Source organism: Zalophus californianus, chromosome 6 (assembly GCF_009762305.2).
Source record: "Zalophus californianus isolate mZalCal1 chromosome 6, mZalCal1.pri.v2, whole genome shotgun sequence".
In the NCBI taxonomy this organism is placed as follows: Eukaryota; Metazoa; Chordata; class Mammalia; order Carnivora; family Otariidae; genus Zalophus; species Zalophus californianus.
In genome coordinates this window covers 28,585,491-28,612,695 of record NC_045600.1, presented here as the reverse complement: position 1 = coordinate 28,612,695, position 27,205 = coordinate 28,585,491, and the positions used below count along the sequence as shown (strand labels likewise).

The window sequence follows — 27,205 nt, the reverse complement described above, 5'->3', positions numbered from 1 at the left end:
CTGTCACGTCCTCAGTCTTCCCTTTTTGGGGGCTAAAGCCTGAGTTCTTCCACTCGGCCGCTGCCTTCCCCCCAATGTGGCTTCTCTGCCCCACACCACCCTTGGAACATGCGCCAAGAGCTAGGAAAATGGTTGGTTGAGGTTCTTGAGAGTCTCCCAGGCCTGCGGAACAGCCTGCCCTTCCCCGGCCACCCTGCAGAGATTCCCGAGGGCTGTCTGGTCCTCCTGCATCCAGACTAACAGCCAGAACGTGCGCAACGTGCGCACGTGCCGGGGGGCGTGGCTCACCTGGGCCGCGGTGCCTCTTCTCCATCCAGATGTAGCAGTTGTTCTGGGCCACCCCGGTCTGCGAGTCCAGAAAGGGGAGGCGCACACTGCGCTCTGCGCAGAGCCGCGAATTATAGCTGCGGCAGTGCTCAATGGCTTCCTTGTAGAACTGGTCCCCAAGCCTGCCCGGGAGAGGAAGAGAAGAGGAGTGAGGCCAGGGAAAAATGGAAGTGCGCACAGAGGGAAACTCATGTTACCCACCTCCCTCCCTGGGGAAATGATGGAGTTATGAAGACCCAGGCGATGAGGTCCAAGAGCCTTGCCAAGGGGCAAAATCCAACTTGGAGTCAGGTCTCAATCAGGTTCTATTTCCCATACCAAATCCACCAGGGAATTTAGAATCCCCTTTAACAAAGAGCCTAGGGCCCCTAGATAAACCACCAGTAAAAGTGACAAGTCCCTGTTCCAGGAAGCATGAGGTCCTGTTCCAGGATAGAGGTGGCTCTGGAACAGTCTTCTACCTGGGTTCTACCAGGAGCTCAGGCTTCTAGAGTCCCTTCATTAACATCCTCCATTAGCCACACTTTGTTCTCAATAATTGCCAGCAAAAGCACTCTAGAATGAACCCAAAACACCAGCATGGAAAGCATGGCTTTCCAGTACAACAGAAGAGAAACACCAATATAAACACAGACTAGAAGGACAGAGGAAATATCCCCTAAAAATAGAGCTATTGTGGTGAAAGGAGGTGAAGAGAGGCATGCACCAATCTTTTATTTCTTTTTATTTTATTATGTTATGTTAATCACCATATAGTACATATTTAGTTTTTGATGTAGTGTTCCATGATTCATTGTTTGCGTATAACACCCAGTGCTCCATTCAATACAATGCACCAATCTTTTAAAACCACACACTTAAAGAAAAATAACGTTCTAACCGAAAACAAAGGAAGCATTTGTAATAAGAGCTGAATTTTGAATTCAAGATAATTTAATCCCTGGGATCTAAAACACAAATAGAAAGACCTTTCTGATTTGTTGGAGGGGTGATCTGATTAAGCACAGTAAATTTTATGTTCCTGAATCTTTGGTATCCTTGGACATGTGGTCATGCTACTAATTTTAAGATAGTGTCCTTTTCAAAGACCAAAAATATAACATTGGTAAAACTGATCAAATGTAAAGAAAAAAAAATCAGTGAGATCAAATACCTAACAAATAAAAGACAGGCACATGTTGGAGGTTAATAATTGTCTCAAGGAAATACAAATGTCATAACCTAACCTCTGCCAGGTAGACTTGCACTTCTTTGTGGGGAGCCGTGGGGAAAGGCAGAAATGGGAGGAGCCACAGGGATTGTTGGGCCAGAAGGGAGAATCAAGTAGCTCATTCTGAAGCGACATTATGAATGTCCCTTTGTTTTGGTTCTATGTAGATTAGAAGAAGCCAAAATCAGAGTGACAAAGTCCCAAAGTTAAAAATAATATATTCCTTAACCAAAATATTTAGAGAACTAAAGAAAGCAAAATTTTAGAGGGATTTTTCTATACTCTTAAAAAAAAAATCAGCAGGTTAGAGTCTACCAAAGAATTTAAAGCAAATTTCTTATTCTGGGAGGATACAACCATTGAAGCTTCTGAGGCATCTTTTGGAAATTACTTATTGACATACCTCTTAAAAAAAACAAAACAAAAAAAAAGCCCCTTTGCTCCTTTTCCCGCTCTAAACGTCTTCAGCCTCACAAGGAAGGCATAACGTGCTCAGAAAGTGTCCTAGCAGGTGCAAAACCAAACTGTAATCAAATTATAATAGCCACACAGCTGGAAATGAATTGGGGGGATGGAAGCCTATTAAAATGCTATAAAACGGAACATGAGCTGATGTAATCAAAGATGGTAACAAGGATCATGAGATTGACCAAAAATAAAGAACCATTTCCTACAAAGCGTTCACATTTGTGTCCCACCGGCTTCAATGCCTCCACTGCTAAAGCCCAGGGCGACAGAACTTTCCCAGACAGCTCAGCGCAGCCAAGATGACACACAGCCCCATCCGGGGCATCCTGGATGCTCCAGCTCCTTCATGAAACAGCGACCAGCTGCACCACATTGATGAGAAGTGACAAGAACACGCAACAGAGAGGTGTCCGATGTGAAAAACAGTCATCTGGTTTCCCAGGATCTTTTGGCAGATGGCCAAAATATATGTTAACTCTTCCAACCCCAGAAATTCTGCTGAAAGAGAATCCATAAGCCAAGCAAATGGCACACTAGAACTCTAGACTGGAGAGAAGGTCTCCATCTTCAAAACAAATTCTGGAAGCCGGGATAAAAGAAAACGACAGCAGGATCTCAAATTAGACTTTACCTGATACGCTCCTAACTTGCTTCCAACATCCCAAAGAGAAGGACAAGAAAGGGAAGTTGCTGAAAATGAAAAGTGAGTTTGGCCAAGTCCATGCCCCACATCGAATGGAACGAGAAAGTCAAACAAAGTGGTGTGCTGGGTGAAAATTAATTTCATCTTAAAAACTTTCCACTTTCCGTAACATGCGATGTTATTAGTAACAGGCATGCTAGGGGGGGTGGGGCAGGGGGACGTGTATTTTTAAATGTAATCTTTGTGTGAACAATACCTCTCTTACGTAAACAGAGAAACCCTTCTCCAGACTGGAACAACTGTATTAAAGATTGAACCTGCAAAAATGTGACATCCAACACCCTCCCTGCCCCTGTCTCCAGGGAAGTCACTTTTAAACAGACCAGGCGTTGGCAGCGACTTGGAAACAAAAGTTTAAAGCCTTTTTCAAGATACGGGAGGAGAAAAGAGACTTCAGCCTTTTTGATAAATTCAAGCAGAACGTCTCTGAAAGTTAATTAGCCAAAATCTTCACGGGGCTTGTACTGCTCTCGAGAAGAAAATCGATGGCCAGTTCTCCCTAACCCGTGGAAAGCAATTTAAACAGGAGAGAGGACAAATGTCCTTTTCAATATGGGATTTCTTAAAAAAAAAAAAAAAAAAAAAACTCCCACAATGATAGGATCCCGGGGGGGTGACATTTGCATTCAAGTTGTTGGGGGGGTGGGCAAGGCTGGCAGTGGGCGGTGACCAGCATGTCCCAGGCTGGGTCACCCAGCCTGGGCCGTCACCTGTCTGCATCAAACCAAGGGGGCTGGGTTACCGCGGGCTGATAGATGTCTTGGGCTGGAAGAAGCTCACACGAGGCAGAGTAGAATGATGTTCTCATCAACATCCTCATTCAGGCTACCTGAGGCTGCAATCAAAAGCAGGAGCAGCACAGCGGGACACATTGCTGGGCTCTGTCCCCCACGGCCTGCAGCTTGGAGCAGCGTTGGCTGCCCCGTTCTGGGGGTGCCATGAGGGGTGAGATCCCTCAGCGAGCAAATCTGGAGTAAGGGAGCCATAGTTCTCAGAGCTTTCCAGTGACCCTCCTTGAGCATATCTGTGGAAAAAATGGATTCCAGGGAACCAAAGAGGATGCGTTGGGGTACAAGTAAGACTTCTCTGAAATGATTCCAACTAGGCTCCAGATGTGCTTTTCAGAGCCCATCACAGCCCCTCCAAGACCCTCTGCCCCCTTTCTTCTTCATGCTTCCACCTCTCTCTCTCAACACCTTGCCTGTTCTCTTCGATTCCATATCCACTGGCCTGAGCTGACTCTCAGATCCAAACCCCCAACCCAGACACCTGGGGCCCCTCCCTCTTCACTGTCCCTCTGGTCCTGTGTTCTGACCCAAGAACAGGTGTCCTGCCATACCCCAAACACGTGTCCAAAAGCAAATTCCTCATCTCCTGCCAGAAGCCTGCTCCCTCCCCAGAGTCTCCATTCTCCTGAAGTTGGGGAGGGGGGGCGCCTAAGAGAACCCCATATTTCCCCAGCAAGATGTCCTTGACCCTTCCCTTTCCTTCATCCCTTCTGGCATTGGATTCTTTCATTTCTCAGGAAGTCGCCTCTTCTGTCCATTCCTGCTGCATGGCCACCAGTCCCCTTTGACTGTAAAAACAGGACCTTGGCCCATCATTGCTATTTGTGCACATAAACAGAGATAAGCAGAGATAACAAGAAGCCCTAGCCTGTGGCAGGATCTCTGGCCCCTCCTTCCCCACCATGGGCCCCTCCTCCTCTCTGTGGGCACCTGGATTTCCTGCTGTCTCACCCAACTGCCCACACTTGCACCACGGCCCACAAACACATATTAAGACTCATTGACACCAATATGCTAACTTCCTCCTGTTTGCATTTAAATGTATTTAACTCTAACTGTGCTGTGGAAAGCATTTTATAATAACTAGCAAGCAGGGGGCAATATTTGGCAAGGTGGAAGAACCTCTTCGTTTTCCTCGCGGTGACACTGTTCCTAAAGCTGCCCTTCAAAGAAAGCCAGGTTGAGTATTTGCTGTGGACTGAATTGTTTCGCCTGAAATTCATGTGCTGAAGCCCTAACACCCTAATGTTCTAGTATTTGGAGATGGGGCCTTTGGGAGGTAATTAGTTCATGAGGATGGAGCTCTGGTAATGGGATTGGTGCCCCTATAAGAAGAGATAGGAGAAGGACCGACCTCTCTCTCTCTCTCTCTCTTTCACTCTCTCTCTCCCTCTGCCAGGTGAGCACACAGCAAGAAGGCAGCCATCTACACCCAAGAAGTTTCTCACCAGAACAAGACCACGCTGACTCCCTAATCTTAGACTTCACAGCCTCCAGACATAAATATCTGGAGAAGTAAATAAATATCTGTTGTTTAAGCCACTCAATCCCTGGTATTCTGTCATAGCAGCCTGAGCTAAGGCAGTGTTTCTGATATGTAAAAGAAGAAAGGCCTGTAGAGGATGGTGGCGCAAGACTCCAGTCCCCTTCGTCCCTCACTCTGTCCTCTTCTAACAAAGATGGCAATAGTAACACTATTCATAAGGTCAATTTCAATTCCATGCCATGCTTAATGTTTATCTTCTTTACAAGACTTTAAACTCTACGAGGGTAGAGACCACATTTGCAGGGCCACTGCACACAGCCACCGGGCTTTGCGCTAAACTGCCCAGGGGTACCAGTAACCCTGTGAGCCTGGCCTTTTTCCTGACTTATCCCCAGCCTCCAGTACGGAGCCCAGCACACAGATGAATTGCGTTCAACAACAACTCATATACCTATGATAGGTGTTTCCATTTGGACAGTCTTCAATTTGTTGCACTTATAGGTTGATGATTTAGACTGCGTGGATGTCTAGTCACAATTTGCAAAAAAAAAAAAAAAAAAAAAAATCAAGAGAATGCCTGCAACCACTCCCATTCTGTTCTCAACACCCAGCTCCTGGGTTACTGCAGCAGTCCCCTGACTATAATTACTACAGCTCTTCTCCCCATCCTGACAAAAAGAAATCTCCCCGGAGCCCAGTTTTTAGTCTTTCACTCCTCAGGATGGAAGGCAAGATGACTCCCACTGGTGCCCAATTTCCTCTGGAGGCTGACGGGGCCCTTGGAGAGCTGAGGGATTGGGGTGGAACAGAAAGAACAGAGACTTGGAATCAGGCAGATCTGAGTCCAGCTCCAAGGCTGACTGGCTACACAACCCCGGGGCCGGTTACTTACCCTCCCCAAGCCTCAGCTCTACTTCCTACAACCCCTACTTCAGGTCTGTGAGAGAATTAAATGAGAAGGAACCTCTGGCACCCAGAGGAAAATGCCTTTCATCAACGGTGGTTCCTTTCTCCTTCCCCCAAAGAAGAGCATTTTCTGCCACTTTGTGGCACACCATCTGCTTCAGCTGGTCGATGGCCCCCACAAGACACACACACACACACACACACACACACACACACACACACACACCACACTCACTGGTGCAGTGTCTTTGAGGCTGGTGGACGACAACCAAACCTCTGTCCCAAAACCTTAGGCAGGAGGGTGGCTGAGGCCAAACCTCAGGCAACAAGGTAAGCTGAAGAGCTGTTGCATGATGATCCCAAAGGTCCAAAGCCTGCCCAAACACAGAAACAGCACCTGGCTTGTTTGCTGCTCTATCCCCAAGCCCAGCACAGAGCTTGCCATGTTGGGTTGAATGATGAATGAATGAATGAATGAATGAATGAATCTTCGTCTGACCTTCTTGTGTATATGAATCAGACAGACCTACCCCTGGACCCCAACAATATACTTAGTCAGGTTCTTTCTCCCACCTGAAATTCTTGCCTCTTGCCCCCGACCTGGCTAATCTTAATCTGTTCAAGGGCTGGCTGAAGGCCTGCCTCTTCCGGGACACCAGTTATCCCTGCCAATAGTGTTTGCTCTCTGCCCTCTCGGAGCTGCCTGATTGTCTCAGTTGTATTTGGCCATTCTCTACCATCTTCCTTATCTCTCCCCACCCAACTAAAATATAGGAATCTTGAAGACAGGAACTAAGAGTTCTATATTTCCACGTTACCCAACAAAGCCCAGCGCTGGGACTATAGAAGCACGTGATAAATACTGATGTCAGGCCATCCTAATGGAAGCTTCCAGCTGAGAGATGCTTGGGACACTCTCCACATGCAGATGAGGTGAGCCTGAAGTTACCTGGCTTCTCCAGAGCACAAGCTTGGCCAACTGAAAACGGATATCCTGTAAGCTCAAATCTCACTGAATTTTCCCTATCATCTTAAAAAAATCCCTTCAGCTCTCAAGATTTTCGTTTCTCCATCTACAAAATTCACGCCACTCTGCAAGACACAGAACTAATATTCCCCTTCTCTGAACTTTACAAAAAGCTCACTGAATACTGTGCTGTCATCAGACCACCTCGGGACGACTAGCTCTTCCTCTGCTGATGCAGGAAATAAGGCTTCGGTGCTTATCAAGAATCCCAACACCCGACTCTCCAGGAGAATGGTCTAGGGAGTGGCTCTCCAACTTTGGTTTGCGTCAGAATCGGTGGGGGCCAGGGAGGCTGTGACATTCTGATTCCGGTGGTCTGGCATGTAATCCAGACATCTGTATTTTTGATAGATCCCCCAGTGATTCTGAGACATACGAGACTCATTGACCTAGGGATGGCTCCCCAGCCTCCAAAGCAAGGGGAAGAACAAGAGGGCCTTGTGATGCTCCTTTCGGCCACATTCTAATGGCAGAGCAGGAAAGCCCAGTTAACTGACTTTAACTCGGCTGGGTTTGTTCCTGAATTTTTTCTTTTTTTTTCTGGCAGCAGGCATGGACTAAGCAACACTAATCTATAGTAGACTAGTCCCACCCACAGAAAGCCTCATCCCTCACAAAACATCCAAGAGACCTGGTGAAGGCAAATTTATGGAGAAGATCGTGACATTCTTTGAGTCACTCTGGCAGTAACTCTGACCTTCATAACATCTCAGGAAAGGCACCTTGGGGACGAGGGTATTGCCTCGCAAAAGCCAAGTCCGATGAAGAATTTGAACCCTAAAACTCCTATGATGACTTAAATGCCACGCAGTCTGATGTTCAGGCCTGCTAGACCCGATAAATCCTTTTTCCAGCATCTACTCTGGTGAAGACTTTTCAGGGACTTATTATGCAAAGCTGCCTAAGCAAGACGGAATTTATGTTGAACCTGGCCATGATTTCTGAGCTGCCACTGGGTGTTCTGATGACATACGCAACTCAGGGTTGAAGTCAAGGGGCTGCCAAGGACAAGAGACTGGAGGCAGGAGGGAAAAAGGATGATTCCTTCCAGTAAATAATGGGGGGGGGGCAGGAAAGGGGGATGCTCCGGGGAGGAAGAAGACTGTAGTTTTTCTGGTATCCAAGGTTTGCCTTTCAAATGGCATCCAGACATGACAAAATAAATCTCTCCTCTGGAGGCTGAAGAATGTGTAGAATGCAACCAACTTTCAAAAGTGGAAAAAAAAAAAAAAAAGGCTGCTTTATCTTAGGGTGAAGCATACCTAGAAAGAAAATACACACCCATCACAGAAACTTCATTGACTGAGGATGTATTTTTACTTTCCCTGGTTCATAGACTGAGTCCTCTCTGAAACCCCAGCGATGAGCTAGGCACCAGTATGCTGTCCCCTGGATGTGCTTTGCCAGGAGAAGTGGACCACTGATTAGAGACAATTCTTGGACAAACATATCCTCAGACCCCGTCTTCGCTGCTGGAATACAAGAGCCTCAAGGCTGCCCTTCCTGATAAAGAGAATATTGGCCTGGCATTTAAAACACAGCCACAAAGAACACATCCTCTGTAGTCAATTCTCAATGCAGCAGTCCAAGTGATCTTTTTAAAATGGAAATCAGATCATGACATTCTCCTCCTTAAATCCCTCCAACGGTTTTTCACTGCACTCAAAATAAAATCCAAACTCCATCCCATCGCTATGGGCCCTCAGATTGTCTGGCTATGCCCACCTTTCCTATTTTCCCTTATCTCCGCCCCCTCTTGCCCGCTCAACTCCATCCTCACTGCACTTCTCTCTGCCTTTCGAATATACCAAAAATCATCCCACCTCAGGACTCTTGCACGTGCCATTCCCTCTTCTTGGTATACAGTTCCCCCAGGTCTTCTCATGGCTGGGCTCTTCTCAGAAGAGTCTTCTTTGACCCACCCTAAGGCAGCCCACCCTTCTCCACTCCTGCCCTAGTCCTATGCTATGACCCATTCTACTTTATTTTTTTCATTATATTTACTACTACCAAACTTTTTCTGTTTTTTCTTTGCCTGCTGATTGTCTCTACATAATAAAATTACGAACTCCATGAGAGCCAGGTCTTTATTTCTCTTGTCTACCACTCTCTGAACCCAACACAGGATTTGGCACAAAAGAAATTGCTTGGGCGCCTGGGTGGCTCAGTCGGTTAAGCGACTGCCTTCGGCTCAGGTCATGATCCTGGAGTCCCGGGATCGAGTCCCACATCGGGCTCCCTGCTCAGCAGGGAGTCTGCTTCTCCCTCTGACTCTCTTCCCTCTCGTGCTCTCTATCTCTCATTCTCTCAAATAAATAAATAAAATCTTTAAAAAAAAAAAGAAATTGCTTGACAGATAACACTGAACAAAGAAGTAAAAGACCCAGGCTACCTGCAAGGGACAGCTTGAAAGGTATGGGAGCCTGGCTTTCCAGAGGGCAAGAAAGCCATCGCTAGGGGGAAGCCCCCAGCACAGGGAAAGAGAATGACACCACCACCTTCTCACTTCTGATCCTCCCTGCCCAACACACTCATCAGGGGGTTAGGAGCCCATTCCTCTGTCCATCCTTGAATCTTGCTGATGACCCAACAGTGCCACCCGCACACTGCAAAACCTGCAGAGAAGTGGAGGCAAGAGGATAAATGATGCCCTTCATGACATCAGCTCTTCTTTTCTATGCCCAAAAAGAACATTCCAGGCCTGATACTGGCACTGTAAACTAACAGTGCCAAAAGATGGTCCCCAATGTACCTATTCCAGTCTCCTGAAAGGACCGGTCTCTAAATTAACCTCCCCTGCATGTTCTTTCCCAGAGACTTGATCCATGTCCTCTTTCGGAGCCCCGAGCCTATGGGTAGTGGCAGGGGCAGGAGCAGGATGGGGGTGGGGAAGCACTGCTTGACGGGAAATCAATGGGAACTTGAAGGTCATCCGGAGGGCGCTGTCTCCCCATCATGCACCTGCTGGGATGGGATTTGTGGTCCTGACCTCGCTTGAGGGCCTCTGCCCTCCTGTCAGACTTGGTTAAAATCAGCTGGTAGAAGCAAACGCCCTGCAGACCAAATGACCTCCAGGCTGCCCTTCTAAGGGACATCGAGCCAAACAAAGAAGCATTGAGTCTCATTTAACCTGCCACAAGGTTGAGAGTCACCCCAATTTCTCTTGGCACTCCTCTGAGAAAACTACCTCGGGCCTGCTGTTTTTTTTGTTTTTTTTTTTTTTTTTTTTGAGGCACATGCTTGTAAACCTTTTAATAAGGACAGAACAAAGCCAGGTTGACCAAGAGGCTGGTCATGTCGCCAAACTTAAGTTCTCCGGTAGAAAATATAGAAATATTCTGGGAAACTAAGAAGACGAAAACCAAAAGGTAAGTGCACCCTAGAAATACCTAAATCTGCCCTCATAACCTCTATATCCTGGCATGAGAACAAAAGATACCAGAACCTCCAAACCACTGAAGGGAGATCTATTTTTCTTGCCAGCCCAATAACATAAGGGGATTTGACTGCATTTAAAATCTGACCCTCCTTTCCTCGTGGACCAAGTTCCCTCCCTCCCCCGTTTCCTCCCTCCCTTCCTCCAGTCTCTCCACCTCATCTAGAATCACTTGACATACAGGTCAGCCCAGATCTCCAATCCAAAAGTTGAAGATGAGTCAGGTATAAAAATGAGGAAGAGACATCCTCAACATACTTACAGAAAGGCGACAAGATGGTGGTAACAAAAACTGTGGCCTGGCCGCCATTTACTGAGCACTTACTATGTGTGCCAGGCACTGTTCTAAGCACTCAACCAGATTGTCTCATTTCATCCTCATACATCTCATTATTTCCCCCAATTCCACAGATGAGGAAACTGAGGCACACAGAGTTTTCAGGGATTTGCCTTGAGTGTCAAGTGGTGCTGCGAAGCGATAAGCTCAGGCAGTTTCAGTCCAGAACCTTGTTCTTGGCCACGACACTCCCAGCCTCTCACAGGGGCACCGCTGCCCCCTCACTGAGAACTGAGCCTCTGGAACTGGCATAACTTGAACAGCACTTCTTTTTTGCGAGTATGGAGGCACCAGATTTCTCTAAGGGCATCACCAATTTGCTGGGCAATCTTAGCCCTTTCCCTTTTTTGTGCCTCAGTTTCCCAAACTGCCAAACAGTTCCAGAGGTACTGCTAGTCACAGAGCCTGTCACAGGGCCACCTCTTAGTAACTCAAGAAGTAGGTTGGTTATGGAGCCGCCTGAAAAGATACCATCAGAGAGATACAAAACATTATTATGTGGTTTAGAAACCAAATCCAACCCGACGGTGAACAAGGGGTAATGGGCTTTGAGAGGCCCTGTGGCTCTCTGAACGTTGGCTGAGGGGACCAAAAGGAAAATGCCAGATTACCATAAGAATCCCAGGTGTTAGAGATTGTCTAATGCCCAGCGCTTGTTGTACTGTAAGGAAAACCAATAACTAGAGAGGGGAAGTCATTTCCTCCAGTCACACCGGGCCAGGGCTGAGATCGGATCCTCAGTGTCCAGGTTCCTCGTCTCAGGATTTCTCCACTGTTTACAGCAGGGGTCTGCGAATGACCACCCCCGGGCCAAATGTAGCCCCCACAAATTCCTATAAATAGAGTTTTATTGGAAGACAGCCATGCACATTCATTTACGTACAGTCCGGGCGCTGTCACACCACAGACAACAGTAGCATTGAGGGGAGTTCCAACAGTGACTGCGTGGCCTGCAAGGCCTTCTGGACCTTTACAGAAAAAGTCTGCCAACTCCTGGTTTATAACCTAAGTCTCAAATGATGAAAAGACTCCGCCCTTGGAATGAAAGAAACCAGCATGGGAGGCCGAGAGTCACACAGCTCAAGCAGAGCATTTTACAATTATCCCAGCTTGGTACAACTTAATAAAAACCCATAAATACAGTTAATAATAAGGAAAACAAGCACTAGCTCACCCTACCTATTTAATAATTATTGTTAACTACAGCATGCAAAACTCATTGCTGGAAATTACTTTTTTCCTAGCCTCTCTCGAAAGCCCTTTTGCATTAGAAAACGCTGTTGGCCAATGGGTGAAGCACGCTTCCTACAGTTTGCAGAGGCCTCACCTCCTCCTGTGGAGTGAGAATGGGGGCACTGAGATCACTGTCCCCTCCCTGGGTGCTCCCTGTCAAACAGGATGGTGCCAAAACCCTCCTTGGCCCCTCTTTCCCAATAACATTATTAGGAACCACCAGGCCCAGGAGAGGCTCTTGTTCAGGCTTCTCCTGCCGGCAGTGCCTCCCTGCCTCCCTCATCCCCTCTCTGCTCTCCAGAATGTGATCAGAGGCAGCATTCGGCTCCCAGAAGCATCCCAGCCCTTGGCAGTTAGGGTAAGGATATTCTGTCATGCCCTGGAGCGGAGGAATGGGGCCTGGCCCCTGAGAGGCCCATGTGGGAATCGAGGCTGGACCTCGGGTCCAGGCCGAAGTTGGAATTTGATCACTGTGGATCTTCGGCAGGTCTCCCAACCCCACTGAGCCCCAGGCTCCCATCGGTGAAGGGGAGAGAACCATCTTTACATATTCCAAACACTGGAACGCGCACAAAGTCAGAACGCAGGGGTGAGGCAAGCCAGCCAGGCGGCAGCCAAGGTCCAATCTCACCGGGATTAGAACATCAGAGAACCATGGAAGTTGGAAAGGCTTATATGTAATAGCATTATCTCAGGCAGAGAGCTTTGCTAGATAGGACTCATCTTGCACGGAGCGGTCCCAGTTCACATGGAGGTACAAGCAATCATTGCTAGTAACTCTGCTTTCCCTCTCACAAGTGCCCTTGCTTGGCTGATAAACGATAAGGTCATTCTATTGATAAGCTGTCTGGGGTCAGAGAGAGGTAAGGGCCCCTCTGCCCTGAACATGGTCGGTGATGGCAGTAAATGGGCTTCTAAGGTGGTCACATCCGGTTTGGTGAAGACTTGGGGTACAGGTCTGGGGCCAGAACTGAACAGCTCGGGACAAGACAGGAAAGACAGTCCTGCTTCTCCAGCTGCCCCTCATCAGGCCTTCTGCCTCTTTTTACAGTTGTTAAACAAATCCTTAGAGAACGTGAGCCAAAGGGTGAACTCCCTAGGAGGCCCCCAGGCTTGGAGAGAAGAGGGGGCTTCGGAAAGTGCTAGAAGCAGGAGATGTACCGACAGGTGCCTACTCCCTGCCTGCTGTGCTAAGCACCTGCCCGACCTTCTCTTCATCCCTGGGACCAGGTAGGGTCCTGGCCTTTCACAGAGCCTGACGCCGACCCAACCCAACCCAACTGCCCTCGGGAAGTGCATGTCTGGGGACCCGGACCCAGGCGAGGCTCAGGACTTCCTCCTGTTCTTTGAAACTCTTCCCCACAGGGGCTGCCCCTCTTCCACCAACCCTGCCGAACTACAGGGGTGCGGGTGGGCGTGCTGTGTTCTGGGACCTCCATCATGAAGAGAGCCAAGAGGCGAGCAAAAAGAAGGGCCCAGAAGAGCCTACCTGAGCTGTAGGCTGAGGTCTGTAGGGGAGGAGGGCCGGGCGGGCAGCCGATTAGAGGAAAGGCAACAAAGAAGGCAGAGGAGGGGACGGAGGAGGTGGGGCACAGGAGTCAATATTTGTGGAGGGAGGGCGGCCCCCGGCACATGCCCCACAGCCATCAATATCTCTTCTGAGGACAGCTTATCTGGGGAATTTATGCTCTCTAATAATTACCTTGCAGAGGGTTCCACTTATCTTACCACAAGAATCTGCTGGTTGCCAGACACACGGGGTTCTGGTTAATTCCATCCACACTGCCTTCCACCTCCACCTCGTCCTGCCCAGGTCCCCAGCTCCCCAGCTCCCATCCCCTGACCTCTAACCTCTCCCTCTCTCTCTGGCCTGGGGGAAGTTGAGGGTAGGAGAGTCTCAACAACTTCCATCAGATTTAAGGGCCCCTAGGAGCCGACGCAGGGGGTGGGGGAATCTCCCTTACGGACAGGTATGAGAGGTAAGTTGAGGCCCAGCCTGGGGATGGGCACACGGCTACAAAAGGCTGTGTGTGAAGGGCAGAAGCACTGATTTGACCATATTCGTCTTTGCCTGATGCCATCAGGTCTGGTCAGTATTTTTATTTTCTTGTCTCCACAACCCCCCTGAGAGCCTTCCCTTCCCTCCTCCAGCCCTTTGAGGGTGCCCCCGCCAATAACGGTGGGGCCTCTTATTCACTGATCAGCATTCACTGCCTTGTGTGGCTGGGATCTCCTCGAACACCTGTCTCAGACCCAACTGCAAGCTCCTTGCCAACGGAGCCCTTGGCACTCTGGCACTGAGTCCCTCCTGAGCCTCAGCAGTGACAATACACCAGGTAACCCTTGCCATGGGCCAGGTTCCAGAACGTTCTAAGTGCATTAGAAAGAATAATGCATTTCATCTTTGCAGCAACCCCATGAGAGAGCCGCTATCCCTCTCCCTCCGTGACACAGGTGAGGACACTCTGACAGCTACGGTCATGGGCCCAGGGCCATCCGGGGAGCAGCCAAGTCAGGATTTGAACCAGAGTCTGGACTCTTCAACACTCTGCCCTGCCTGGCAGTAAATGTCTGCCAACCCACCGGAACAGTTTACACCATGTCTCCACACTTCTTTATGCCCTCCTGTTCTAAAAGAATAATTTTCGTGAAAGTAATCCTAATACCAGCTGACAACTTCGGGTCCTTGAGCACGTATGGGTGCTCTCCACTTAGTCCACATGGCCGCCCGACGAGCCACTGCCATTACCAGCTGGAGGCTGCACTCCCCAAGCCACCTCTCTGCCCCAGAAACACCAGCCTCCCCCCGCTCCGGGCCTTGGCACCTGCTGGGCCCACTGCAGGCACACTCACTCCCCTCATCTTTACAGGGCGGCTCCTGTGGCTCCTTGCGCCCCGCTCACTCCCGCCTCCTTCCCCAAACTCCTTCTCTAGAGCACTCACTCTTTCTTCACCCACCCTCCTGGTTTCTGGTCTTTTTAGCACTTTGCCAACTATCAAAAATTATTGTATTCCTATTTACTTACTACCTGTCTTTCCACTCTAGATACATAAGCTCCCCGGGAGAAAGACTGGCCTAGTTTGTTCACTGCATTCCCAGTGACTCAAACCAGGTACCTGGCCTACAGCAGTTGGATAAATAATATCCCCACTGGGCCTTACACAATCCTCGCAGCCTGCTCAGTGGGACACTTTGTTTCGTGGAAAGCCCGCTCTCTGTCCTATCTTCACTTACCTGGTTCCAGTGTCCCAGGCATCCTGCAGAGTACTTTAGCCTTTCATTGTACCCACTATGAGATAGAAAATACCCACTTTACTGATGAGGAAACGGGCTTCGAGAGGTTCCACGGCTGGCCCAAGACCACACAGAAGGAAGGTAAAATCAGTCCCCATTCTGTCCGCCTCCCTGAGTCCGTGATATTAATCATCCTGCCACAGAGCCTCTGGCTGGGTCCCCTGGGTAACTCAACTTTCTTCACCCATGTATCCCTAAATGTCCCCTGCCTTCCTCTTCCCCGAGCCCTTGCTTCTCTGTGCCAACTCTCTTCCACTCGCCCTTCCAGGTTCTCTCTCCACTGTTCTTCTCCCTGCTCCGTGCCTCCAGGAGTATGTCCTACATGGTCAGCCACCTGCCATCTTCCCGCAGCCTCTGGCAGCCTGGCCAAGGGCAAATGCCAGCAGCAGGTCAGAGGACAAGATGGGGCATTTACTCCCCCAGCCGCCTCCTTGCTGGGTCTACTGAAGGTCACGGCTCCTGTCAGGCAGCCCTCTCCCCTTGACCTAGAGCCCAGGGCACTGCGTGCTGTCTTACCTCGGACATTTCCCTGTCCACACTTTTATAAATAGCCATCTTATTAAACACACCTCCGTTTACTCTGTTGGAATTTGCTGCTCTCTGCTGGAACCCTGGCTCTCCGAATGCCACCTGGCCTCTCTGTCTCCTCCAGCGGCGCCCCCACTGTCAAGGCCCCCAGCTCCACCCCCCCCCCTGCCCTCTGCCAGGCCCTCCTCCACTGCCTGGGGTGTTGAATCCCTCCAAGACCTATAAATAAATGTTGACTTGCTGGCTTGAAGCTTTGCCCTGGCAGCCTCCACTCTCTGCCCGGGCCCCACCAGCCCCTTTGCTAACCACTGAAACAACACCGGGGAGAGAGGGGTGCGCCAGGCAGCCCCGCAAGTACCCAGCGAGCTGTCTGCCTGTGACTATTATGAACACAGAGCTCAATGTGGGGTCCCCTTTGCTCGGATCAGGCTCATCCTGTGCAGGGCATTGGAGGATTTTATAAGTGATGTACTGTTAGCTCAAGCGAAGCCAACATCACAGCTTCGACCATCTTAGCACAATCTGCTGAGCTACGGCTGGGTGGCAGGTCCTGTACTCAACCACCATTGGCGTTCCTTCATCATTATAGTAATAGATAAGGAAACTGAAGCTCAAAGGGGACGCAGAATTCAACCAAAGCCACAGAGCAGCTGCGATTAGAGTACAACTCAGCCCCAATCCGCAGACGTATTTTCCCCCCAGGCCACGCTGCCTAACAGCCAACCCCGTCCTCCTGCAGGAGGACCACACACTCACACCGAGGCAGGCAGCTCAGAGACACCGGCCACCCATGACAGCAAGAGGGGCGGGCAGCCGGGGGTATGGGTTGGGGAGAAGAGTGTGGCGTGATCCCTGCCGCCTGGAGCCACTCTGCCCAAAGGCCGGGGCACCGCCCGGCCACGGCAGGCACGGCCCAGCCTGGGGACACTGGAACATGCCCCCGCTGCTCCTTCCTGCAGAGCCAGCAGGGAGCCCTGTGCTTGTCCTTGGGCACACACCAGCATGTCAACAAAACATGCCCGCAGGCATGGGCCCTCCCGCCCTCGCCCTGGACAGTCACAAGGAAACTCTGAAGGGCAGGGCGGGGGGACCAGGCGGCAACAGAAAGGGAGGAAGGCTTCCTGCTCCGGGACCTGGAGCCCAACTGGGCTTCCTCCCGTCCTCCCTGCAGCCTAAATTTATGTCCCCCTTAACACAATTCAAGGACTAAAGGGTTTTGTTTGGTCTTTTTTGGAAGGCAATGGCAAAAAAAAAAAAAAAAAAAAAAGCCCACATTTCTAGTGTTAGGAGTGTTCTTGAAGGCAAACATCCTCACTCATGAGGACACACACGCACACACACCTCAGCTCTGGCCCCACAGGGCCCCACACAGCCCTGACTTCAGCACTGGCTCTCCCAGTGGAGAAGCCGGCTCTCCACAGCCTCCCGACCTCGGGCCACAGGACTGCTGGCTGGCTTTCGCACCCCAGGGGAACAAAGCCTCCAGGACCTGGCAGCAGTGACACCTGCTTCTGCAGACCGTCCCACCCCCACCAAGCCGTGGCCCTGTCTGATGTGTCCTGACAGGACAAGGTCCAATTAGCCGAGGCCATTTCCAGTGACCCAGCATGAGATGGGACCCAAATCTCCAGAGCTGTCCTGAACCTCCTCTCCCCGAGCCCCTCCAAATCTTCAATCACTGATGTGACTTCTCTAGACGGATGGTTCCTACAGCATTGGAGAGACTGGAAAACATCCAGAACAGAGTGTTCTTCGAGATAAAACAAAGACAAAAACAAAACACTGCTAAAATACAAAACTGAGTTCCATCTTAAAATCTGTGTGCTAGTGAACTTGGAGTAGCCTCCGTCTGGTCAAAAACACTCTCCGTCCCTCCCATTAGACACCAAAAACTGAATCTCCCCTAAAGACAGGAGGATAGCGAACATGATTAGACCCAATTACTATATGGAGAAACTGAGAATGAAGGAAGGAAAATCAATAGAATTTCCTCGCTCTGACCACTGCCACAAATGAACTAATAACTTGAGAGAGATGTGAAGAAGGAAACCAAAAGCGTCCGACGGCAGCCACGAGGCCATTTAACAAAGCGGCAGCAGCCCGTCTGAACTGGCCGGGCAGAGACCAGTAAGGCTGACAAGACACTCCTGGGGATGACGGGAGGGGGCGAGAGCTGGTTTTCTATTGCTTTCTATTCATTACATAGCACGAGGCTCATCAGTGGTGAATTCTCATCTCGCTCACAAAAGCAAAACATAAAAGAAAGCAAAAGGGAAAAAGCATCCTCATAGGCTGTCATATGTTAGGGACATTGGTCATTTCTAGATAGGCAAAGGGCCCCCTGCAGCTTCATACCAAGTTTATGTCCATCATCACCACCCCCTCCCCATCTCTCTCATCCATATTCGGCGAGGAAGAAAGGAAATTAACAAGCCTACACATAACATCCACCCTGGATCACCAGCTGGGCCATTTGGAGCATCCAAAGATGGGGTGTGGGAAGCTCCAGGGGAAAGGGAGATCTCCAGAGATCACCATCCCCACCTCCTGCTCGGCGCCTGGGGCTCCACTGGATAGAAGACGCCGACAAATTCAACAAGAATTTAGCTGGCCTCCCCATGAGTCCAGATGGGAGATGCTAAGTAAGATAGCCAGGTCCGTGCTATCTTTGCACCTGCAGGAGTAAATTCCTTGCTGTCCAGCTGGGTTTTCTGGCAGCCACTCCGTCTCCCCTACTGCCTCTGGATGGGGTTCATAAAGGTGCTCCTGGCCTGAGTGGTCATCATTCATTCATTTAGCCAGTAAGTGCTTAAGGAGCACCTAGTCCCTGCTATAGCACACGTGTGAGAGGTAGCACACCACGTAAGTGAGCAGCAAGGGTGCTGTGTTCGAGTCCTGGCTCCTTGTTTACTTGCTGTCTGACCCACCAAACTCCTGAGCTTCCTTTGCCTCATCTGTAAAGAGGGGATGACTATAGCACCCTCCTCCTCAGATAACTAAGAACCAGTGATATAACTTCACCATGAGTGATCAGTAAATATTAGCTGTTGTTACTCTGACACGGGGGTCCCACCTGCTACTCGCTGCCATCCTCAGTGGTAGAAAAAGCTCATGAGTTAACCCCCTGACAGTATCATCTGTTTCACGGGCTTCTCTGTCCACACAGATGAGCGGTAGCAGAATGTATTAAAAAATAAAATAGCTCCATGCCATTGGCTCAGATTGCCCCCCCACACACAAACACCAGTCAGCTGTCTAGCCAGGAGGGTCAGTGGTCAGAAGCACAACGATGAGTGTGCAGATGATTCAGTACAAAAACACCCCCACCCGCAAAAACCCAACTCTAGTACAGACCCTCCTAGCAGTGGGTGGAGGACACCTATCCCCTTTGACCCAAAGGAAGAGGAGTCCTAGCTGGCTGGAACTTCAGAATATCCAACAGGACATGTGGAAAGGCGTTATGTTGGTCTCCTATTGCTGCTGCAACAAATTACCACAAACATAATGGCTTCAAACAACCCAAATTTATTATCGTACAGTTCTGGAGGTCAGAAGTCCGAAATGAGGGGCGCCCGGGTGGCTCAGTCGTTAAGCGTCTGCCTTCGGCTCAGGTCATGATCCCAGGGTCCTGGGATCGAGTCCCGCATCGGGCGCCCTGCTCAGTGGGAAGATTGCTTCTCCCTCTCCCACTCCCCCTGCTTGTGTTCCCTCTCTCACTGTGTCTCTGTCAAATAAACAAATAAAATCTTTAAAAAAAAGAAAGAAAGAAAGAAATAGTCCAAAATGAGTTGCATAGGGCTGAAATCAAAGTTCTGGCAGGGCTGCTTTGCTTTGGGAAGCTCTCGAGGAGAGTGTGTCTCCTTGCCTTTTCCAGCTTCTAGAGGCTGCCTGCCCGTGAAACAGATGATACTGTCTGGGGGTTAACTCATGAGGTGCTTTGTGGCTCGTTACCTCCGCTGTCATATCGCTGGCTCTGACCCTCCTGCCTTCCTCTTATAGGGACCCCTGTGATGACATTGGGGCCACCCACATAATCCAGGAGAATCTCCCCATCTCAAAACCCTTAATGTAATCACATCTGCAAGTCCCTTTTACCTTATAAGGTAACCTTTTTACAGATTTCAGGGATTAGGACACAGACCTCTTTGAGGGGCCCCTATTCTGTCTAGAAAGGTATGTTCTGCGGCAAAATACACCTGAGCACTGTTACAGCCACAGTGAGGGATTGTAGGAAATAAAGTTGTGCCCTTAGCTCAAGAATACTGAAAATATCCCACACTGCAGCAAAAATCTAAAGTATAAAGTGTATGGTGCCTAAGAGACATGTCTGTGTGAGCTTCTATTTCCCCATCTGAAGCACTAACTTTGAAGGGTCCTCGTATCATGAGGAACAAAGGGAAAAAATGCACCCGGAAGCCCTCATTCCATGCCAAACACACAGTTAGTGCTCAGTAAACAGCAACTAACAAGCTGCCCACTAGTTCTGTTAGCCCGTCGTTTTGGTTCTACCAGGCCCAGTGACTAAATAAACCAGCTTGACATGAGCTACTTGTCAGTCAGCAAATACCAGCAAAGCCCTGTCAGGTCCCAGGAATCAGAGGGGCCATTCAGCCCAATGCAGAGCCCCCCTGCCCCCCACCAGAGGCACCCAAAGATCTGGATTTATGATCAGAATTTCCTAGATCAGACATGGTCTGGATCTGAGTTTACTTTCTGCAGAAAGAAGACAAGTGTGAGACCCCAGCAATCTTCCACAAATCCACGCTCCATTCCCCTACGTGCCTTTCTCCTGCAAACAACGGTGCTATTTTAAAATTGTACTGTGATCACTTTGGGCTACGTGCTGCAGTCAACAATTACCAACAGGAATCTTTCCACCCTCCCATTTCATAGATGGGCAAACTGAGGCAGGCACCAAAGAAACAAGGATTTTATCTTACAACAACATTGTGCGTCATTTGCTTTCATCACTGAAGCATCTCGGATGAGGTTGAAAAAAAGAGAGTTTTAGAATTTGAAGCTCAGATCTCCTGCTAATTAGTTGTGTGACTGTGGGAAAATTGCATAACTTATCTGAGCAATCCCTTTCTTTATCTGTAAAAGGACACAGGAAAATCGGCCTCTCTCAACTGTTCCATGAATTAAACATCACATAAAACCCTTGGCATGTTGGATTTAGGGGACACTTACTATGTCTCAGGCACTGTGCTAAGCACCGTATGTACATTAATTCACTTGCTCATTACAACAACTCCATGAAATAGGTCTTATTATTGCCATTTTCCTAGAACGTAGGCCTCTGGAGGGCAGGGATATTTTTTGCATCTTCAGCCTCTAACTCAAATACACTGTGAGTAATAAATGCAATCTACAAGCACCGTTGCTGATTAAAAAAATGGAGAGATCAGTTGAGTCTGGAATCATTCTGGAAGGTTTTATAAAGGTGGAATCTGGAAGGTAGGTAGAATTAGAGAAGAGAAGGACAGAGAGAGACCAGATCTTCCCACCAGGGTAAGGTGAGGTATTAAAGTGACAAGAGAAGTAAGGCATGTAGGAGATAGGACAACACATGGTGCATGGATAGGAGACAGCAAAACTTAATCCCCTTAAAAACACCCTTAATGGGGATGCCTGGGTGGCTCAGTCAGTTGAGCATCTGCCTTCAGCTCAGGTCATAATCCCGGGGGCCTGGGATGAAGCCCCGCATTGGGCTCCCTGCTCTGTGGGGTGTCTGCTTCTCCCTCTCCCTCTGCCTCCCCCTCCTCATGATCTCTTTCGCTCTGCTCTCTCTCAAGGAAATAAAATCTTTTTCAAAAAAGTTTTAAAAGTGCTCTTAATTATCATGTCTACATCTGTGAGATACATATGAAAAGAAAATGGCCCTTCCTTACCAACTCCCTGGGCTCTTGTAGCAAGTGAGATAGGGTGTGAAGGTTCTTGGATGCTTTCCACCAGTGAGTGATTCTACTTCCCCTAGAAGCAGAGTTTTATGTACTGATAGCTTCTAGTGTTTTTACAAACACATCCTTTTATGAGCTCCATCTACCCTTTTTCCATCTTCATTTGAACATTCTAACATTCTGCTCTCTGGTAGCTATTTTCAACGGTAACAAAAATCCAAGGTAGGAAACAGTTAAAATCATCCTTGACGGTGAGGAGAAAACTGTTGCTCAACCCTAAGAGAGCTGGTATTTCTGGCACTAAGGATTACACGTGACTGAGGTCAGACCTGATCTGCCTGATTTACTCTCTGGGAACAAAGTTCCAGTGGACGACTCTGGGTCCCCACTCGGGCCACACCAGGGGCTACCAGCTGCAGAGAATGAGGCCTGGGCCCTCTCTCCTTCGGCGGCTTCGGCCCAGGGTGGGAAGTCAGAGGCTCCAAACTGCAAATATGGCTTTTCCACGGCCTCAGTTCCTGCCTTGGGCCAAGTCCTGGGATCCATGCACCTGAGTCAGCCCTGCTAAAACGGAGCCCTTCATCCTGGCAACTCCTCCTGCAATGGCAGAAACTGGGTGGGAGTTCAAGGAGGATTCTGAGCCCTTCGGGACCCTCTTGGGTTACTGTCCTTTCCCCAAACAACAGAAACTTTGAAAGTCTCAGTTCTGGAGTAAGCATTGGTTTCCACAGATGCGAGCATCTCGGGAGCGTGAAAGAGGCGGTGCAAGGCCCACCCTTGGCCCACCTAGCACCGTGCTTTCCTCATCCTGTGCCCCATGGGAGCTGGACAGACATCAAGCTGGGATACAGGACAGAAAGTGGGGGGGGGGGGGCGCGGCCCCAGTCATGCTCAGCATCCTGGGTCTTGCTTTACGGTGCGAATGCAAGAGTCCAGTCCTTCCACCAACCCACCCCACTGTGGGCGTCACAGGTGTGTCTGCCTGCTGAGCTGCCATCACAATACCTCCATTTTCCTCCAGCGAACCACCTCTCCCCCACCACCAGTTGAGTAAAACCAGTCCCACTCCAACCCGCAACTTTAGAGACAGGCTTATGACCCTCGCATCTCCCCTGGCCTGAGTGATTGGTTCAAGGGTGAACACATGGTAGAAGGCAGGCAAACTCAGATCAAGCCTAGAGTTTCTGTGGGAAAGAGGTGCTGCTGGGAGACACCCAGGAAGCAGGCCTGTCTGTTGAACCCCTGTCTGGTTATGGATTTGCACAATGATCCTGCCTACAAACAGGCACAATACAAACAATTAAACCTCGAGCTGCTGCCATCAAGGGGCCATTTGATAACATGGGGAAAAAAATAGCCACGGACTTACGTCCATGCGGCTCTGGTCTCTGGAATAATGGGGGAGGCCTCTCCAGCAGCACACCTCCCACAGGTGTTCTCCTCCCTCCTGAGCCCAGGTGGTTAACACGATGCCACCAACTGTGCAGCACGAGCAGAAACCACTCCTGCATTCACAGGCAGCTGCCTCAGCAGACACCCTGGCCTGTGGAGGTAGCCTCCCCTCAGTCCCCAGCATCTACTTGGATCCAGACACCAGCCACAGACACAGAAAGAACCACAGAGAATGCAGGCACTGTTTCGGTGCCTGGACTTGGGGTAATCATTAGCAGTGTCTCCAAATGGATCCGTGAGGCTCTTGCCTTGAAACAAGGATCTGAGGGGTCTAGGGTGACCAACAAGGGGCACCAGGTGCCTCAAAGAACTGAGAAAAAAGAAACAAAGACAGTGACAATGGAGCTCAGAGCCAAGATAAGGCCTATCCCTCGGACACCTGGCTGGAGACATCAGCACGACGTCAGGGAGGTAGCTGGCGATTCCCAAAGAGCCACACTGTGAGCTCTTCATTGTAGTTGTGTATGCTCACAGTTAGGCCGCTGCTTGCCTCAGAAACTACATAGCGTTCCCTCCACTGTGAAGCGTATTCCCCCTTCATTGTCTTTGTGAAGCCATCACAAAGTTTGGCGTGAACGAATCCCTCTTTTCCTAGGACAGACCAGGAAAGCAGCACTCATGCTCAGTGGCACCTGGACAAGGCCTATTCGTGCTGCCGATGTCACCCCAAACATGAGGAACAAAACACAAAATGTGAGGGCCCTGCACCTCATTGGTCCTTACAGCCAGGAAACGAATGCACATAACAGTGGGAGAAAACAGAGCTGCACACCTAAAGACTTGCAAGGGCATAGAAGAAGGGTAGCTGCTGAGGGGTAAGAAGTACCAGCTTCCTCGGGAATCAGCCTTCGTGGCGGATAGCATCCCTGCCAGGCATCCACTTTCCAGGTGACCCAGTCCCAGAGCTGAGGAAACACAAGTGTGGGATGAGTCATGGGAAGTAGACTCCCACTGAGGAGCAAAGGAGGCACCAACAAATGTGAGCACCACGAGCAAGCAAATACTCCCTCGCCCGTTGCTAACAGGAACAGCTGGGTGTGCAGGACGGTCAGCAGTCCCCTGAACACTACAAAAGACTGACATGTTGTCTCCACCCTCAACATGCTTCTGTTTGAGAGAGGCAACAAGACCCATGAGCGTATAGCCGAGGTAAACTGTATACGACCTGGAGTCAAGTCATCCTGCTCCGAGGCGTTGGGCTTGAAGCCCACCATAGAGTTTTCTGGGCTTCAGTTTCCTCATCTGTAAAGTGAGATCCCTCACCGCTCAAAAGTTGGGTGAGTTTTTGGTTGTCAGATTAGCTGATTTTCAAGGGGCCGCCCAGGGTTCAGAGGCGATGCCTTGGGAGAGTCACACACATCGAAACGTTCAGAATTCGCTCCTGGGAGTGAGAGCAAAGATGCTGCGCCCTCAGCCTCTTGGGCAGCACACACCTCAAGGTACATGGCCCCAAGCAGCCCAAGACTGAGACACCCTTTCCATTGTCCCTGAATACGTGTATTTTCAGCCCTGGGTGTTTGTTTTAACTTACCAGGAAGAAAGAATTTGGATTCTTGTAAAATATATACAAAGGGAATGCATCTGTTTATTTTGCAGAATGTATTTTCGGATACAACTGGTGAGAAGCAAGACTACAGACCATCGTCTTCTCTTGGCTCGTGTGAGTGCTATACCTCCACGGTGATTTCTCCAAAGACCACCAATGGCCAGGATCTTCGATCTCTCATCTCCTGACCTGTCTCAGTTTGATACCCTAGTCAGAAGCAACTGTCACATTATCCTTCAGGTCCTCGGTGCTCCAATGACCACATCCTGCCATCATCACCCCCATGGAGGTGCAGGGTCCCTGCCCACTGCCCACCTTTCCATCCGCCGCACACGGTAAGATAGCCAGGTAAAATAAGGAATCCCAGTTAAATCTGAGTGTTAGATTAAGGACATACATTTTTAGTATAACATTTGCCTTTCCAGGCAGCAAAACTGAGGCAGGTTCCTTCCAAGGAGAGAAAAATTCTCTCCCTCTAAGCCTGTGGTCACAGAACCTCAGCCCAGGGGCCCTTGTGTCCCCTGGCTTCACTGAAGTCTGCCTTTGCCTCTTTCAGGGTGAGCTATGAAGGCCATTGCTTCCAAGGCTCATGGTAACACGGGTAGTTCCCATTTGGATGCCAATGGTGCTTGGCCAAAAATCTGCTTATGGCTGGAGTCAAAAACATTTCTACCCAGAGCTACCAGCCCCAGTGCAGAAGGGGCCGGTGAGAGGGGGAGCGAGGAAGGAAGGAAATGTGAGATGGGTATTGCCATAAAAGTCTCTAGGGGAGATCTCAGTATGAGAGATCTCACTTTAAAAAAAATGGGGCGCCTGGGTGGCTCAGTCAGTTGAGCATCTGCCTGCGGTTCAGGCCATGATCCTGGGGTCCTGGGATGGAGCCCCGCATCGGGCTCCCTGCTCAGCGGGGAGCCTGCTTCTCCCTCTGCCTCTGCCTCTGCCCCTCCCCCTGCTCGTGCGCTCACGTGCTCTCTCAAATAAATAAATAAAATCTTTAAAAAAAAAAAAGTGTCACCTGGCAATGGCTGGTGACATGGGCCATGAACTTCTAGTTCTAGTTTCTGGCTATAAGAGATAAGCCCAGCATGTCCCCCAGGTCTGGATTCCATAACGGTCAAGCGGGTCAAACAACAGCTGCAGAGCTGGGCAGCTGGAGTGGTAGCTCCATGAGGCCAGAGCTTCTGCCTTCCTCCTCTCATCACCGGATACCCACCATCTTGGTCTGGGACCTAGCCTCACAGCGAGCACTCCGTGAGCGTCTGTTGAACGCGTGAATGAATGTCTACATTATCCACCATGTCCCAGAAAGTATCATGAGCTTTGTAGTGCAAAGGGCTCTGAACAACTCAAATGAGAAACACAAACATGTCCAGTCGATAAGTCCGGCCTGAATGACCTCCGAGGTCATCTGCAATACCATGAGCCCTTGAGCCTGTCCTCTTCGGGCAAGTCACTTCACTGAAAGAATGTTAAACACTTTCTTCAACACCTCAGCTCAGCAGCCATCGTTGAAGTCCTCAGACTGTGCCCAGCCCGGGGTGACGCCCCAGGAGGCAAGTGTGCAGAGAAGCCAAAACCAGGAACGTGGGGAGGAACACGAGGGACAAACGCCTAGGGGAATGGCGCCTAGGTGGGTAGGGACCCAAAGAAGGAAAAACAGAAATAATTTAAGATGCAGCATGGCCATCCAGGACACACACACTCACACAAACACAAAGATCCTCCTTCCAGATCCACAAGGCACCCCCCTCCCACCCCATCCCATCGTTCCGTAACAGTGCTTCTTTGTGGAAGAGAACAATAGGTACATTATGCCAACCTATAATTATCCTAGGAGAAGCGATAGTGAAGTCAAGGCATTACATGAACGTCGGGATACTGGACACCATCCCACAACAACAACAACAAAACAACAACAATCCACAAAATCCCTAATTTAAATAAAGACTGAGAGCTGCCCAGAGCCGGTACCCTTTCACATTTCTGTGAGGGTGGGATTTTTTTTCCTTTTCACATGATTATTTAAGCACAAGGCCTTCTTTCACTAGAATTGGGAGAGTATTGGGGGCAGGGGTTGGGAAGTTGTACTTTTTTTTCCCCCAATAAGGAGGCAGAGAGTAAAGGAAGTGGAGGGCATGAGACAGTGCGGAGGCCAGGCTGTGACCCACACAGGCCGCCCTCAAAGGGAGCGGGGTCTGAGTCCACTCAGTGAGTCCCTTCCATTCACAGAGACTCCTTCCCGCCTCGCCAACGTAACCAGGGTCCAGGGACGGTGGTGTAAAACACACAGGCAAGACAGTGACCAAAAAGTAATCTGAATCTCTGAGTTCCCGTCTCCCTGCCATAACTAGCCGCTTCCGTGGCTTATTCAGTAACTCTGTGTTCCATCTCTGCACAGGCGAGGCATGGAGTCAGCCACTGAGGAAAATGACAGTCCCTTTCCCCACCGAGCCTCAGTTTCCTCAGATGCAACCTGAGAGTCCTTACCAGCCCTGGAGACGCACGCACGCATGCACACTCGTGCACATGCTCCCGCTCACTCACACACGCACGGCCCTCACGC

General features: G+C 49.8%; 1 protein-coding gene across 3 annotated transcripts in view; it reads right to left on the bottom strand.

The window, feature by feature from the left end:
• Positions 1-27,205, bottom strand: part of DPF3 (double PHD fingers 3) — a 246,733-nt gene that overhangs the window by 144,045 nt on the left and 75,483 nt on the right. For all 3 annotated transcript variants that reach the window (XR_003515591.1, XM_027569208.1, XM_027569209.1), the window contains exon 2: positions 289-449. Coding sequence is in view for 2 of the 3 variants with exons in the window: in XM_027569208.1 (XP_027425009.1) it covers positions 289-449 (161 nt within the window). In the remaining variant the exon portion in view is untranslated. The remainder of the gene's footprint in view (positions 1-288; positions 450-27,205) is intronic.